The sequence below is a fragment of the Heteronotia binoei genome, chromosome 3, assembly GCF_032191835.1.
Source record: "Heteronotia binoei isolate CCM8104 ecotype False Entrance Well chromosome 3, APGP_CSIRO_Hbin_v1, whole genome shotgun sequence".
Taxonomy (NCBI): domain Eukaryota; kingdom Metazoa; phylum Chordata; class Lepidosauria; order Squamata; family Gekkonidae; genus Heteronotia; species Heteronotia binoei.
The window spans coordinates 93,573,569-93,591,765 of record NC_083225.1 but is presented as its reverse complement, the minus strand read 5'-3'; the positions used below and the strand labels follow the sequence as shown (position 1 = coordinate 93,591,765).

General features: G+C 42.4%; 1 protein-coding gene across 3 annotated transcripts in view; it reads right to left on the bottom strand.

The window, feature by feature from the left end:
* Nucleotides 1-18,197, bottom strand: part of PRDM15 (PR/SET domain 15) — an 83,072-nt gene extending 64,875 nt beyond the window's left edge. For all 3 annotated transcript variants that reach the window (XM_060234222.1, XM_060234223.1, XM_060234225.1), the window contains exons 1-6: nucleotides 17,573-18,197; nucleotides 8,857-8,902; nucleotides 5,061-5,154; nucleotides 1,757-1,910; nucleotides 1,025-1,277; nucleotides 344-469 (exon numbers count right to left, since the gene is read on the bottom strand). In XM_060234222.1, coding sequence (XP_060090205.1) covers nucleotides 344-469; nucleotides 1,025-1,277; nucleotides 1,757-1,910; nucleotides 5,061-5,154; nucleotides 8,857-8,893 — 664 coding nt within the window. In that variant the 5' untranslated portion in view covers nucleotides 8,894-8,902; nucleotides 17,573-18,197. The remainder of the gene's footprint in view (nucleotides 1-343; nucleotides 470-1,024; nucleotides 1,278-1,756; nucleotides 1,911-5,060; nucleotides 5,155-8,856; nucleotides 8,903-17,572) is intronic.

The following is an 18,197-nucleotide window of genomic DNA, read 5'->3' as shown; positions in this document are numbered from 1 at the left end:
ACCTAAGCAGAGCTACCTGTGAAGTAAGCCCACTGGTTCCCATGGGATCTGAAGGGTGCCTCTCCACTTAGGATTGCACAGAGATAAGAGTAGGGGGGGCAGTATTGAAAAATCTCTGGGTGAGTTCAAAATAAAGCTGCATTTTGAGATGTGACTATTTTCTCAAAAGTAGGGCCATGCTTAAATCCACTCCTGAATTACAGCCAGCACCATCGCAAGAACCATCAGACTTGACAGCTGTCTCATCACAGGCACACTCTGTAATAAATGTCTGCAAAGGCATCAACATTCCCCACCACATAGCAGAAAGAGAATGGAATGGAGACCAAAGGGGTTTCCATACCTGTAAGACTGGCCTCATGGAATCGTGATTTCTTTACTTTCTTGACAGAAAAGACACATGTGTCAGAAGGCTTTGAAGTAATTTTGTTTCCTTCTTGGTCACATTCCATCACAACTAAGCAGACATCTAATATAATAAGAATATTTCTATTATTTTTTCTCCCACACTATATCAGTGAGATACTACAAAGGTTGGCAACATGGGCTACACTGATATACAAGGGAGGTCCCATCCCATACCTTGAGAAAAACAGAAAAGTCAAAAAACATGCCTCTAATATATTAACTTTGAAGGATGAGAATTTTTAAAAAATTATTCTTTCTACACTTCCCCTAGACCCACCCAAAAATACTAGTAGCCTGCTTTAAAAGTGGCTTTTTCATTTGGAGGGATGTGGAGGGAATAGAATACTGCACACATACCTCTAATTCTGTTCTACTTAGGCCAAGAATGTTCCAGCCGCCTCTCATACAATGCACGTTATAATTTGAGAGATCTTAACAGAAGGCATATACTTTTTAAAACAAGAATTTACAATATGCTATTAATATTTTAATATGAAAAAATAAGCCACAAAACCATCTATTACAACTTTCTGTCTAAAAGGACTGGGAGACAGTTGAAACTTCTAGCCGTTCAACCATGTACATAGACCTGCACAGTAAATCCAACCACACGTACCATTGGCAACGCTAGTAACCTGCTTTAGAACGGGCTTTTCCATTTTTTTGGCGTAGAAAGCTGCATACCATGCTCTTAATTCAGTTCCCGGTGGGATATCCCGGGAAGTAGTGAAGTAAATTTCATTATCATGCTGGAAGGCAGTCAGGTTCTGGTGTTCATACTGTGTGGCTGGTCTCACCATCATCATCCAGTTACAATCATCTTCATTAGAGGTATCAAAATATACTGGAGGTCCATCCTTCTGAAAAACCTGAGACACACCCATTGAGCTAGAAACTGAATATAAACTTATTGCTAATGATCACTTCAAATAATAATAAATACAAGAATGCATTTCTGTTACTAGACTGTGCCCTGCCCATGTGGTCCCAGCATTCAGGTATTATTGTTGTGACATGAAAAATAAACTATTAGAAACTAGTTCCCATGATGAAGATAGCCTCTGGCAATAGGAATTCTGTTCTTTGATGTAACACAACCTCTTCAGGCTGTGAAAATCTCATTTTTCCTCCAGGTTTTGGCCACAAAGCCCATAGTGTATTGGACTTTTTGGACTCCTATTCCTACTAAGTCCTACCCAATGACAATTCCAAAATACCCTCCCTCCCCATATACGTATGCAGAAAGAGAGAGAGCGCACCACTCACTCTTCTCTATCTAACCTATCTTGAGAAAGAGCAGAATAAAACTGTCACACAGACATATAACCTAAGCCTTAATATATGGTACCTTCAATGGAAATGCTGACTCCTTTTCCAGTTTGGCAACTCTTTTGGATTCAAAGGGACCAAACTGGGTACGCTTGACCATCTGAGTCACTGCAAAAACACCTTCAGTTCCATCTTCAAGTTGTCTGATCTCCAAATTGGAGGGAAGCGAAGACCTAAAAAGATAGTATTTTGGACAAGTCAGAGCAGGCCAGAAATGAACTGTGTCTGGTACATGTCTGCCAGCATTCACCTCATCCCTCAACACAGTAATTCAACCTCACCCCTCAACGCAGTAATGTCAAAAACAGCTAATAATTAGCAAGTGCAAAATCCAAAAGTTTGAAATCATCCTGCCACACTGATGGAACAAGAAGCTGGCCTTTCTGCACTTTTATATGGTATGAACATCAGTGTGCACAAGCAATGGAAGTCTTCTTCTGATACTGCCATCTTTCAGCATCACCTTAAATGTTCTTTTAGGAATTATGATTTTCCTTTAAGTAAAACCTGACTTGGATAGCCCAGGATAGGCAGATCTTGGATCAGCCCTGGCTAGTATTTGGATGGGAGACTTCCAAGGAATACTAGGGTTGTGACACAAAGGCAGGCAATGGCACGTCACCTCTGAATGTTTCTTGCCTTTAAACCCTACAGCAGCGGTGGCCAACAGTAGCTCTGGAGATGTTTTTTTTGCCTACAACTCCCATCAGCCCCAGCCATTGGCTATGCTGGCTGGGGCTGATGGGAGTTGTAGGCAAAAAACATCTGCAGAGCTACCGTTGACCACCCCTGTCCTACAGAGTCACCATAAGTCAGCTGTGATATGATGGCACATTCCACCACCAAAACACTTCTGTTTAGAAATCATGTATATGTGTTTTCCCTATACTAAAAAAAATTCTATGCAGTAAATTTAAAATCTGAATAATAATAATAATAATAATAATAAATTTTATTTGTATCCCGCCCTCCCCGCTGAAGCAGGCTCAGGGCGGCTAACAGGACATGGTATATACCATGATTTTGTATAAAACAATTTTACAATACAGTTAATAAATACATTTAAAAAACAGTTACATAAAATTTAAAACTACAATAAATTAAGGTGCTATATTCAATAGAGCTACAGTAAGTCTCAAATTTACAATGAGCTTGTGCATGCCCACTGCAAAGACCAATTGCAAATCACTTTGCAAATGATATAAAGTAATGACTCAAATAAGGATGGTAAACTTACATAGTAAGCAAGTATTCACCCCAGCTCAGTCATCTGTCTTATTATTTATTTATTTATTCAACTTATATCCCACCCTCCCTGCTGAAGCAGGCTCAGGGCGGCTTACATTGAAAGGTCATAAAAAACCAGTATTAATAAGCTGTCACATAAAAATATAAAGTGCACCATAGATAAAAACATATAAAACAATATAAAGTGCTATTTGATCTAACAGTTCCAGGTCACAGTAGAGTGTTCGAGGTGGGCCAAATGGTATCTGTTTCTTTGGGTCAGATGATTTAATATCTGTTTTTTTCTGTTGTAGATTTTAGTTCAAAAATGCCTGGCGGAAGAGCACCATTTTGCAGGCCCTGCAGAACTGTGAGAGCTCTCGCAGGGCTCTAAACTCCTCTGGAAGCTCATTCCACCAGCCAGGAGCCACAACAGAAAAGGCCCTGGCTCTGGTCATCTTGAGCCTGGCCTCTTTAATGCTGGGGATCAAGAGTAGATTTTGTAACCCTGACCAAAGTACTCTCTGGGATACATGCGGAGAAAGGCGGTCCTTAAGGTATGCAGGTCCCTGGCCATGTAGGATGTTAAAGGTAATAACCAGCACCTTGAAGCCAGTGCAGCACTTTCAGCACAGGCTGAATGTGTTCCCGTGAAGGAAGTCCCATTAACAACCTGGATGCAGCATTTTGCACTAGTTGCAGCTTCCGGATTTGGGACAAGGGGCAGCCCATGTAGAGGGCATTACTATAATCAAATCTTGAGGTGACTGTAGCATGGATCACTGTTGCCAAGTTGTCGCGTTCAAGAAAGGGAATCAACTGCTTTATCAGCAGAAGATGATGGAAGGCTGATTTGACAGTGGCTGCTACCTGGGCCTCCATTGTGAGGGACAGATCCAGGAGCACTCCCAAGCTTTTAACCTTAGGTGCCAGCGTGAGTTGCGCTACATCAAAGTTTGGTAGAGAGACCTCTGGCCCCTGACTGTGACGACTTAGATACAGGTCCTCTGTCTTCGTCGGATTCAATTTCAGTCGACTCAGCCTGAGCCACCCTGCCACATCTTGTAAGGCCATGGACAGATCTTCCAGGGAGGAGTTGGACTGGCCACCCATCATCAGATAGAGTTGAGTGTTATCTACATATTGATGGCAACCCAGCCCAAACCTCTGGGCAATTTGGGCAAGGGGGCGCACGAAGATGTTAAATAACTTTGGAGAGAGAACTGCCCCCGTGGCACACCACATATAAGTGGGTGCCACTGGGATAGTTCCTCCCCTATCACTACCCTCTGTCCCCAACCCTGGAGAAAGGAGGAGAGCCATTGTAAGGCCAACCCCTGAATCCCAGCGCCGGCAGTTTCATTAACACCTCCAGTGATGAAGAAGGAAATCTGTCTTTCTGCAAGCGGTTTCAACATTGGCTAAAATTTCCCTAGCTCCCATGAATCAAGGACTCATGCGGGCTGCCCACTTGCATCAGCAGTTGCCCCTGCCCACTTCATAAGGGGCCACTTTGGGGTTGGGACAGTCCCAAAACAGGGGGGAAGCCCCTTAGGCTACTGGTCATCATGATGTCTCCAGATGGTGTTAAGGGCCAATCTGCGCCTGCTCTAGTCCAAATACAATGTGAAGCCTACAGAGACATATAGCCATGAATTTCTTTCCTGACTGACTGCCTTATACTGAATCAGTCCATCAAAGTCAGTATTGTCTACTTAGATTGACAGCAGCTCTCCAGGGTCTCAGGAAGATGTCCTTCTCATCACCTACTATCTGGTCCTTGTAACTGGAGATGCCAGGGGTTGAACCTGGGACCTTTTGCATGCCAAGCAGAGGATCTACCACTGAGCCACACCCTTTCCAATTATTCTCTGCTGCAGAGCCATCTTCATTGCCTTCCCAGTACTGAATTATGCCAGACTGGGAAAAACTTTCAGCAGTAGTTTAGAATTATTTTAGCAGCCAGTCAGAACAGGGTACATGTGAAGTCTCCAACATCAGGCAAAAAAGAAAGATCAAAAGTTCAGTGAATTCTCTTTTGCAGCTCTGGTTTCATTTGCTTAAAAAAAAATGACAGAATTTGAAATTCAACTTACCTTGCTCTACTTAATACAAAGGAGTCTTTGACAGTCACTACTGGTCCCAGTTCTGGACATTCTGAATCATGATACTGACTACAGTCTTCACACCCTGGAGGCAGACAAGAGAAAGACCATCTTGGACTAACTTTCTCAGTAAGTAGCCAGGGAGGACATTCAAGGCTCTCCAGTTTAATTCCATCTTCTGCGATATTCCATAAACCAGTGGCTACATACCCAGTTGAAACAAGACTACATTTCACTTCATCTAAGTGATAAAATTTCCAAAGAACTTATGCTTCAAATATACTTTTTGCAATTGAGGAAAGATGCCTAACACAAGGAGCAGAAACACATGAAAATTATATATTGTGAATTGATTCAGATAGTGCAAATAGAATAATCTGTGTGCCTAAAAACTGGAAGCACTCTCATCAGCTTCTTAAAATACACATGTATATAACTGTAGTGTCTTTTCATTATTCTGCAAACACTCCCAACAAGTGTCCAACTCAGGATCCAAAGAAGAGACATGCATTGTCAGGGCAGAAATTAAGTGGTTAAGTGTGCGGACTCTTATCTGGGAGAACCGGGTTTGATTCCCCACTCCTCCACTTGCACCTGCTGGAATGGCCTTGGGTCAGCCATAGCGCTGGCAGAGGTTGTCCTTGAAAGGGCAGCTGCTATGAGAGCCCTCTCCAGCCCCACCCACCTCACAGGGTGTCTGTTGTGGGGGAGAAAGATAAAGGAGATTGTGAGCCACTCTGAGATTCGGAATGGAGGGTGGGATATAAATCCAATATCTTCATCTTCAAGAAATGTGGATTCCTGCCAAGCCTTTAATGTCTGGATTTTTTTAAAACCACAATGGTTTCTACTGCTGAAGACACAACCTGCTTTTTAAACTAAACAGTGGCTTGTCTCTTTGACAGCAAGAACTACTGTGACAAAAACATGCCAACCTAAATTAATCCTCCTCTGGGTATGCAACCAAGCCCCTTTCCCCAACCAGCAACAAACACACAAGCAAATAATGCTGGAGCCATTCATAATGAGTCAGCAGTAGTGTCATAATTTTTTTAAAAATTATTTCCAGCACCCAGTCCTCTGCTTCTATTCCTGTGGTACTGCACCCTAATAAAATCCCAAATGGAGTTAAACTATAATTTATTACCAGTATCTCAAACACATCTTCTTAGCTTGCCTGTATAACATTAAAAAGCTTCATAGCTGTCAGCACTGCAGAGTCAGTGCAACTGAACAGCACTATGTGTTCTCTTATGCTTGCTGTACATCTACAAAGGTTATCTTGGACAAAAAAGAAAAGGGCAGCATAACCCACATAGCAATAGTACCATTTTATTAGAAGAAACAAATTGTTTGCCTTGTAAAATGATAGTGAAGGCATAGGCATCCATGGTATTAGTAGGTGGAAATTAATTTCTCCCTTCTCCCCCACCCATCACAATCCCCCTACACACATTCAGTTCCTATAGCAAACAAAAAATACAATTTAGGATTGTTTAAATAGGATTATTTAATATATGCTTCACACAGAACTTAGAAAAAAATTACAACCTATACTTTTTACTGATGTATCCTTAATTCCATTACTTTGAGAGAAGTTTGCAATGCTATATTTCCCAAATCATTTATAAATGTATGAAGGGAACCAACCAGAAACCAGTTAAAGCACTTGTACTTGCCACATCTAAAAGTTCACTTAAGTGATGTTCTGCAGAAGAGTCCTGGGTTGTTCATAAGTTCCACCGGGTGGGGGGTACAATAAGACTATACTCCCACCTGAGCATGTAGACAGAGTGTACAGTCAAGTGACATGTGTGTGTATGTGTGTGTGTAGGCTCTCAACACACTATCAGCAATCCAGCATTTGCCAAGGTAACAAATCATACAAACAAAATCATAACATGTTTCAGCTCAGGTCAAACGCTATATTGAACATGAATAAAAAGCGGTCACTGGACCCATAACTTGACATCCATTCATATATATATACAGTATATCTATCTATCTGTCTGTCTGTCTAATGTGCAAGTGAAGGATGCAGATTATATTTAAAGAATGCATATCAAGTATATATATATATATAATGCCAGAAATGGCCTTGAGGTTCTTTTTAAAAGACTATGAAGTTCAGAGAAAGAATAGGAAAGCAAATTAACACTTTAAGGCATCATAATATTGGAATGTAATACCTAAGGTGGGGTTGGTCTATTCTTTGCTGTGGTTTTGAAACACTAGCTGAAATTTCTATAAAGTAAACTATAGAATAACTAGCGTGGTGTAGTGGTTAAGAGTAGTGGACTTTAATCTGGAGAACCAGGTTTGAGTCCCCACTCCTCCACATAAAGCCTGCTGGGAGACCTGGGCCAGTCACAATTCTCTCAGAGCTCTCTCAGCCCCACCTGTCTCACAAGGTGCTTGTTGTGTGGGGAGCAAGGGAATGTGATTGTAAGCCACTTTGAGACAACTTACAGCAGAGAAAAATGGGATATAAAAGCCTCTTCTTTTTCTTCTCAAAGTAAATGGGGCAGCATACATACAACCACAAATGCCATTTTGTTAGCAGCCTAGCAGACGTATCTGTTTCTTTAAAATATATTTATCCCACACTCAGTCTAGATGTTCATATGGGTTCTAATGGAGCAAACCTTTTATTACTCAGAAGAGCACGGCTTTGTGCAAACACATGGTTTTTTTAACCATTACTGCATTACTGCTACAGAGTAGGCAAGGCATAAAAATGCATTTTAACCATTGTTCAATTACGTTTATTTTAAGTTTTCATAAATTATGCTCAAGCAGTCAGCCAACCTCAAAGACTTAGAAAAGCAAAGCTCAGAATGGGCTCTATAGGATGGAAGGAAACATCTAAAAGTGATCACATCAACCACCTGAATCACCTCCAGATTTCACATACAGCCAGAACTTGACAAATGCCCACCATGACAGCTGGAAAAACTTGCAGAGAAACCAGGCTTATCACTCTGAGAATACCTCTGGAATTATTCTGTCAAAATTACAGCAAATGTCTGCAAAACATCTTGCAAATGGGGCAGATTTCCATATAATCTTCCCATAGGTTTATTTATTTATTTTATACCCTGCACCCTCTCCCCACAAGGTGGGAGGTTTTGCCAGTTACTGATACCAGTCAACTCAGCCATATGAAAATGATCAGAAGTTTATTGGAGATCAATACAGAGCAATGGACCTTTGTGCTACGAAACCATTGCAGAGGACAGGGTAACTTACAAACAGAACCAATAATATACGAAGCAAAAAAGGTGTGCAAGCTAAAGTCAGTCCCTGTCCATTAAGGTTCAGGATTAGGTGTATAACACAGAGTCTTCTCCAGGTGCTCGATTTCATCTGGCCAAGAAACCTGCATCCTCCCCCAAAGCCAGACATTGCCAAGGCTAACACATAATAGTTCCACTGCCAAAGTCTTCCTCCTGCACATCTTGTGAAAAGTTACCAGCAAGTGAAATGCCAAAGCAAGCACAAATGGATACATGTTTGAGCAAGGGAGAAAATGAGTATACAATCCAGGTTATGAGGGTAAAATATAGGGGTGCAATATAGTGCAAAGAAATAGGAATGACTGAATATGAATGAACACCTCAGTACAGCACAATCATCTGACACTCTGACCCAATTGTCAGGGAACCTGACACAAGGCACTGGGGGCAGCTTACAACATTTAAAAATACAATAAATACAAATAAAAGCAATAAAAACCAGTTAAAACATTGACTTCTTAACAAATTGCCATTACTTGAGGAATACTCACAAATAAACATGGTCTCCTCATTGCCATCATCTGCCATTTCTGATCTCTGTCAAAACAGAAGAGACAACACCAATTAGATTATTGGGCACTTCCTGACAAAATACTTCCCCACAGAGTTACATAGATTTCTGCATCCTTGTAAAAATACTTCTGTGCGCTTTCAGAGGCAAGGTATAATTTTGACCCATCTTATGTTCAATGGGAATTGTGTTACAGATCACTGACTCTGAGATCCTATCATGTGATAATAAATTCATGTGACAGTATTTAATGTGAAGATAAACTGAGAGATTGAGCACTCAAGGTGATTAGAATAAACTCTTATTTAGTAAGACTCTTAGTGCTGTTTCATGAAACAGCATACAATGTGAACATTATTGGCTGTTTTTTCTTTAATAACTTTACAGTCTGCCTTTCTCAACAAGAGGCGGATTAAATGATGTAAAACTATGTCAAATCAAATAGATCAGGGAGGTAATAAGTGCAATATAAATAGGACTTAAGTGCAACAAGTTTCCTTCCAACTATGCTTCAACATCCACCGTAATAAATGCAAATATGATGCTACTCTGGGCAACACCCGGATTACTGCTGAGTCATCTATATATGGAAACAAACAGGAACCATGCGGTAACTGCATGAAAGGGTTAGCATTACAATACTTTTTCCTCATCTCCCCAGATTTCCAGGAAGCTATGAGATGGCAACACTGGTTTTCCTACACAACTGAATATTGTTGGCCACTACCAATTCACAGGGTCACCATGCAACAAATTTCTAAATAGTTGCCAGCAGGGCTTTTTTGGTAGAAAAAGCCCAGCAGGAACTCATTTGCATATTAGGCCACACCCCAGTGTTGCACATAGGGCTTTTTTGTAGAAAAAGCCCAGTAGGAATTCATTTATTAGGCCACACCCCTGACACCAAGCCAGCCGGAACTGCGTTCCTACTAAAAAAAAAGCCCTGGTTGCCAGTGATTCCTGCTTATTTCTTCCACTCTGGATCCTAATCTGTCTGGATATGCTCTCTCATACTATCTTTCTGGATATGGGTCTACATACTGTAGATATTGGGTTGAATCCACCAAGTTTTTTCACTCACTCCTGCCTATTTTCTTTCCATACCAAAGTCCCCATCCCATATGACTGAAGCTAAATGGCTTCTAATTGACAAGTGTCAGGCAAGGATGTATTTTATTGTCATGTCTCTTCAGTCTTAATGCAGAACATACCATAAAGAAAACTGCATTAGGTTTAGATTAAGGTGGAGTGAAATTTGGTGGAAGGAACATATGAAAGTGACATCACATTACTAGCAGAAATAGGCGAAATGACTACTGATGGAGGTTAAAGCAGAAAGTGCCAAAGCAGGATTATAGCTGAACATCAAGAAGACAAAAGGAATTGCACAACTTTAAGGATGACAATGATGCAATTGAAATTGTTCAAGATTTTCTATTCCTTGGCTTCATCATTAACCAAAAGGGCAGCCATGACGAAGCTAAAAAATATCCTTAAGTGTAAAGATGGCAACCCTAGGTAGGACACTGCTCAGTGCTTCCAGATACTCACAACTGGCAAGAAAACATCATGTTGGAAACACTAATGTGGCTTGAAAGCAAATACCATGGCAGGTGGTAGAGGTTGTTCCCACCCAGGAAATTTAATAAATCCTTTAAACATAAGGGTCCTTCACAGAGGCTTGTCAACAGCCATCATATGAGATTCCCAAGGCTGGGATAGTTTTGCTATGCTGGTGAAAACACAGCTTGAGGGAACAGGAATCCAAGAGTTGTCTATGTTCAGAAACTAACTTTGCTTCTGAGAACCATTTTGATACTCTACCTTGAGAAACTATTTTTGTTTCACCATAAACTGGACTTGGGGTGGGGAGATAGTGAAGTGGTTACATTGAGTGAATAAATCCTAAATATCTCTGACACCCCCCCCCCCCAAGCTTGGAGTATACTCACTGCCACAGAAGAATATGAAGTCTAGTAGTATTCCAAGGAAAGCTACTAATAAAGATGACAGTCGACATTCTTAGGCCTCAAAGAACAGGTGGGATTCATTCTTCCTTGAAGAACAAAGGAGCTACTTGGGATGTAAAATGGCAAATGGCCTGTCACAGATGCATAATTTGGCAATACTTCTCTACCTTGTAATGTATTCACTAAATGGGCCCCAGTAAAGAGTTTGACATTCATTCATATATTCAGCTGTCCCTATAATTCCTACTCTATCACATTTCAACTCTACTATTCTGCATCTGTCTTGTGTCTGGGATTATCAGTCTGGCACTTTTAGAAACTAGATTCATTTTAGGTTTATGACTCACATAATAAGCAGAACAGTCCTTATAGTGTAATCCGAAGCAGTATTGTACCCTTCCACATCTGTTGGAATAGAAGGGCATACCTTTGCTTAGGACTGCATTACCAGTCTAAAGAAAAGGCCTAAAAATGAGCATGCAGCACAGAACTGCCACATTTAGCTTTGAATTCCAGGAGTTAACAGATAACTGGGCATGAAAAGAAATGCTGGAAAAGCACTAGCCAGTGTAGAAAATTCACATTCCCACCCCACTAACTTGAGATGCTGGGAATAGATCAGAAAAGAGAAGAACGTGAGCTTTGGGGAAATGTGACAATAGGATGGAACCCTGGAAAGAATGTATTTGAATATGAACATATGAAGCTGCCTTATACTGAATCAGACCTTTGGTCCATCAAAGTCAGTATTGTCTTCTCAGACTGGCAGCGGCTCTCCAGGGTCTCAAGCTGAGGTTTTTCACACCTATTTGCCTGGACCCTTTTTTGGAGATGCCAGGGATTGAACCTGGGACCTTCTGCTTCCCAAGCAGATGCTCTACCACTGAGCCACCATCCCTCATGATGTACTCATGAACCACAAGACATAAAGAATCACAGAGTTGGAAGAAGCCATACAGGCCATCTAGTCCAATCCCCTGCTCAATGCAGGATCAGCCTAGAGCATCCCTGGAAAATGTTTGTCCAGCCACTGCTTAAAGGCTGCCAGTGAGGGGAAGCTCACCAACTCCCTAGGTACCCAATTCAACTTCCCGCCCTTAATTTAAACCTATTACTGTAAGTCTTAACTTCTGCTGCCAAAAGGAACAGCTCCCTGCTCTCATCTAAGTGACAGCCCTTCAAATACTTCAAGAGAGTAATCATGCCCCCCCCCTCAACCTCCTCTTCTCCAAACTGAACATTCCCAAGTCCCTCAGCCTTTCCTTATAGGGCTTGATCTTCAAGCCCCTGATCATCCTTGTCACTCTCTTGTTCACTCACTCCATTCTGTTCACATCCTTTTTGAAGAGAGGCCTCCAGAACTGCACACAATACTCCAGGTGCGGCCTGGCCAATGCAGTGTACTGGGGGACTAGGACATCTTGTGATTTGTTGATACACCCCAAGATTGCAACAACTTTTTTTGTCACAGCATCACTGTCAAAGACATGTCAAAATTTAGATTGTAACTAATGCCTTGCCCTTTCTATGCCAAAAAGGTTAGTTTTGTTCATTTGTCTATATTGTGCTCATTATTGATAAATCATACTTCATGCAGTTATTGATAACATTGCATATTTGCAATAGCACCTACCCTGACATATTTCAAGAATACCATTTACTCAAGAAAACTCTGAATGCAACAGCTCCCATCAAGACATTTTTAACTACTTAAGAATGGAGTGGATTTTTGTTTAACTAAAAAAGAGGGTTTTCTTCTCAACTACTATAAGAGCAAGACTTCAGAATCAAATTTTAAAGTGGAGGCTTTTGTACAATGCAAGTCAGCTGTGGAGAAGGATGCCTGACTGCAGGGTCAGACTGCAAGGCAAAGGTAGTCTCCTTGTCTGAAAGACCATAAAACATAACTTGCATGTTTTTCTTTTAAAGTAGAAGCCAGGATATTTAAATAGATTGTCCACATTCAGAGAAGCATTCCTTGAAATACCAGATGATGTAGATGTACAAGAGATGTTGCCTTCATGACTGATTTGCCTGAGACATCTGGCCAGCTGTTTTTGCAAAGAGACTGCCAGATTGAGATGACTGATCCAATCCAGTGGGGCTCTTACGCCCTTGAGGTTTAGTTAGACTTGAAGAAATTTATCATTGGGAAATAAGGCAAATCAATTTGGGCAATTTTTCCCTTCTGCTATACATTCTTCTGCTATCAGTTCATCCAAGTGCTGCATTGGCATGGTTCATCTTTCTCTTCCCGGCTCAGATCTAGATTTCAAGATTATCAGCATGAATCCTGGGAGAACAACAGAATGAGGGAAAGTCTGAAGAACACTCAGCCTAACTAATTCATTCCCTCCTCCCAAAATATGTCTTTTGCCCCAGGATCTCAGCTGAGCTGAGCAGCCTGATTCCTGGCTGGGGAATCAAGCAATGGGAGAGGACTGGATCTAGATTGTATTTCTTGATTTTGACAAATCTCCACTTCATAAACTATCCAAGGGAAAGTCAGATGGCAATACTAGCATTGTCGTCTCCAGTCTTGTGTTGTGGTCTCCAACAGGTAGCTTATGAGCTACTGGTCACTCACTAATAGGTGCCATGCAAAAATACACTTGACTTTCTTTCTCTACCACAGGGCTAGTTTCGGGGGGGGGGAGGTTTGGGGGGGGCTTCATGCCCTTCTTTCTACCCCCACATCTGTATACCCCACCTGGCCTTCTTCTGCTTGCAAGACCTCCATACTCAGTTGCCTGCATCACCTGCACATCCTTTTCCCAACAGCACTGGCCAGTGTATGCATCTGTGAATGCTGCTCCCATTGCTACCAGGAGTGCTACCACTGTGCACCACCCACAGGCCTTACCTTTATGACTCTGGGCAGTTTGAAGCACAACTACAGACATATGGCAGGGGAGGTATGTAGGTGGAGATCAGAGGCAGCAGCTCCCACCAGAGGTCTTAGGCCCTAGCAGCTGCTCCACCTCAAGGTATGCTGACCTACTACCGTGTATAATAATAAAGTGTCAAGCTCCAGCCCTCATGAAGTCTTCAAGGCAAGATATGACCAGGAATGGTTTGCCATGGTCCCCCTCTGCACAGCAAACCTAGTCTTCCTTGGTGGGCTTCCATCCAACTACTAACTACTGCTAACTCTGCTTAGCTTTCAAGCTCTGATGACAGAAGGCTATTCAGGCTGCTCTTCTGCACATTCAGAGACCTATTTAAATTCTCTCATTCATTCACGCAGTCTAGGCAACATGCAACTGTACAAAGACATACAAACAGGGCTTTTTTTGAGAAGGAACGCAGTTCCGGCTGGCTTGGTGTCGGGGGTGTGGCCTAGTATGCAAATACTTCCTGCTGGGCTTTTTCTACAAAAAAAGTCCTATGTGAAGCAATGGTGATGTCAGGGGGCGTGGCCTAATATGCAAATGAGCTCCTGCCAGGCTTTTTTCTGCAAAAAAAGCCCCACATACAAATATACAAAGATTGAGTTCAGTGACACTAAGACTAATGAAGCTTTATTCTGGATATTAGCTTTTGTGTGAATGCACACTTATCTGAAGAAGCGTGCATGCACACAAAAGCTAATACCTAGAACAGGGGTGGGGAACCTCAGTCCCAAGGGCTGTATATGGCCCTCGAGGTCACTCCATGTGGCCCTCAGTGATTGCTGGACCAAACCAAGCCATGTGGCAGCCTCCTGGGGCCTGGCTGGGCAGCGAGGATCATGGGGCCCAGCCGCGCTGTGCGGCAGCCTCCCCAGGGCCAGGCAGGGATCACAGGGCCCAGATGTGCTGTGCAACAGCCTCCCTGGGGCCTGGCCGGCAGGCCAGAATGGCTGCAAGGCTTGGAAAAGTTTCTTTCACAGTTCAGTTTGCACTTGATTATCCCAGACAGTGTGGCCTAATATGCTAATAAGTGTGTGATCTAATATGCTAATATTAGGGGCTGTGGTCTAATATGCTTGCAGGGTTCCTGTTGGGCTTTTTCTACAAAAGAGCCCTGGATCTATGCATTTGCCTAGGGCAGCGGGCCAGGTGTATGTGTGTGTGTACATGCTAGATTAGGCTTTCACATGACTTCAAATAGAAAAACAATTATTTGCGTTAATTTCGCTGGCCTGAATCATTCTTCCACAGTGGAGCACTGTTTTTTAATTTGATAATTTTTATGGCCCATGAATGATGTTATAAATATCCACATGGCCCTTGGCAGAAAAAAGGTTCCCCACCCCTGACCTAGAATAAAACTTTGTTGGTCTTAAAGCTTCCACTGGACTCAAACTTCATTCCATTGCTTCAGACCAACATGGCTACCCATTCAAATCTATACAAATATAGTCTATGCAAATACATGCAACTATAGCTCAATGGTCTTTACACAGGAAAGGCCACTTCTGGAGGGAGTTATTAGGAAGGAATAAGAAGTGGAATGGAGTTCTTAGATCTCTTTGTTCCAAATTTCCCATCCTCATGCCCCTATGAGGATGTAAGTTGACAATAATTTTTTACAGGTCAAGCAAAGTGTTTGTTTTGTTGTATTACTAGTCTCTGTAAGCATGCTATAAAAATCAACATATTGACAAAAGCAAGATTGTTTTGAATCCCATAACAGTATTTCTGCATGTGTAGTTTTTAAAAGTCCTGTCTAAGGAATATGATTTTTTGTCCTTTCTCCTTGATGTTTAATGCCTTCATTTATGTTCTCCAGGGACATGGCTCCTAATTCAGATATATTATCCAAACTGATATTTACTGTATTGCCATGGTTTTTGGAAGAACATATATCAGTCATAAAACTGGGGGAAATGGTACCAGGCAAATGAACACAATATACTGTTAACTGGTATACTACTGTTGAGGACAAATAATGGAAGATAGATCTAACAGACATAAAAAAGAGCCAATGTAGAGTGCAGAGGTCATATTTCAGAGTAGCTAAAAAAGCAAGGATTCTGACACTGAAAAGTCTGGTCCCGATGTTACAACCACTTGGTTTCTGAAGAAATAAACATGCCTAAAATTTGCAGGATTAATGTAATCGACATGCATTTTACAAATGATGGGAAAGTACAGGTGAATTAACACATGAATTTGTATCTGAACAATTACAAGCAGGATCTAACACCTCCCACTATTTTGCTGTTTGCTTAATTAACATTTTTATCTAAGTATAATTCTATGAGATGCATCAGTACCCTGCAGAATCTTTGGCTGTAATATTAAACATGACTCTGTCTAGTAGATGAACTACACTGGCCCCATTAAGTGTTGTAGGATTAAAGTTAATTGTGCAATTCATATAACTTGCAGCTGTGTTTTCGATTCAGTTTATACAAATCTCTTCAAGCACACATGCTTCCTCCTTTACTCATAGTATCAAGAGAATAGGCAGAATGTGGACCTAATGCACATTAGCAGAAAAGAATGTGTGTGTATCAGAAAAAAATGAGCATACTAAATCCAAATCAATATATTATTCTGGAAAATGTTGCTGTTAATATAAACTAGCATGTAAGAAAATACTCATACAGCACAACTGTTGTTGGCGCATCACTATTTTATGATCCTTTCAAAACCAACAGAAAAATACATGTCTTCACCTACGGCTGTCATCAGTGATGTAAAACCCAGTCCTCACAATTTGCTGGAGAATCCTCCCTTACTTATAACATTAAGAAAATTTGGCTGACAGGGTTTTCCAGATTCTCTACAATGCAGGGGAATGTGTTGATGGCGAAACAGAATGCAAGAAAGAATTTTAAGTATTTTAGGGATACCTTACCTACCATCAACATTTATTTTATTGTGAGTGGAAAAACGGTAAAAGGCTGGATTTTAAGAAAATCCTTTCAGCGCGTTTTGCTTGTTATAGGGATTGCAATCCATGCAAGTAATTTGCGCATAGAGAAGGAAGTGATCTTGGGTGTGATCCAACACCTAACTATGCAGCACAAAAATGCAAAAAGGCACGATCCCCACATCACCCCTTATCAAACAGCTAACCTTTACACAATCCCAAAATAAAAGAGGAGCCTCGTGGCAACTTGAAGATTTAACACGCCCCTCATGAGGCGTTTTCCTCTTTTGGAAAAGCGCCTCAGGCACCAGTGCAGTGACAAAGAGTGGCGGAGCAAAACCAGCGAGCCCCGTCCTCTACTGACTCAGCCAACGAGCGCTGAGACTAACCGGGGCCGTGCGACCCTCCAGCGGAGCCCACCCTTTACTGGGCAGCTCCAAATCATGCCCATTTTGTTCTTTTCCTCTCTCCTTCCCCGGCCCCACGCAAGCTGCCCCTCCCCGTTTTAAGGTGCAGACGGAGAGGGAGGGACTCGGGCTGAACAACCCGGGACGGGACGGGACAGAGGAGACGAGCTCGGCCATCCTGCGCCGCACTGGGGAGGCGTCCGACTGCTTGGGCCCGGCTAGGGATCCAGGAGCGGCTCCGCCGGGTTTTGCTTCGGACCCGCCTCGCCCCTTCACCGCGCGCGCGGCAGCTGGCGGCGACTGCCTGTAACAAAGAACAGGCGGCGTGGAGGAGGCGAGCGGGACGGAGGGGAGGAGGAGAAGACGGAGGCGCGGCCGGACCATGGGCTCCGTTGCGCCGCCCTGGGCAACCTCATGGACGGGACGAGGAGCCCCTGGTGGAGGGTCCCGAGCAGCGAGTAAGGGCGGTTCCTGGAAACGACAGAACGGCGCACTGCAAGGCGGGGATTGGCATTACCTGCTTTTGGAATGTTCGCACCCGGATCGAATCCGGACTCCGGGTTCCGATCTGAGCCGGAAACTACGCGCCACCGGAAGCTGGTGTGTGGTTTTCGCAATGCAATTTGGGAATCGTAGTTCTTATGGCTCAAAATGTCCCTGATGCAGACAGGAAGGCCGTGGTGAGAAGAGGGTATTGTAATAATAGTTTCTGGGACGAAGTGTAATGCATAGCGTTCCTGCCTGGCATAGCTGAAATTCTGGCATCAGACTCGTTCCAGTACAGTTGCAGCCACAATTCTCTGTGTTCCGGTTTCCAATTCGTAGCTAATGCCTTCGAAGTGGTTAGGTTGAGTAAAATTATAACTTCCGCATCCACCCTCTTGCGGCTGAGTTGTTCATTCCGGAAACCATCCATAACTGTTAAGAAATAGGAGGCTGTTCCCTCTTAATTTGATCCATACGGCTGTTGTTGACCCAGTATATTTGGTTTGTTGTTCCTGATTTGTCTCAAAATGTCTACATCATGTTATATGTTAATTTGCTTTTCAGCCCTGTCTATACGTTTAAACGGTTTTCTTCCATTTCATTGTATCTGAAGAACTGTGTGCTTTCATACCTTGAATAAAACTTAGTTGGTCTTA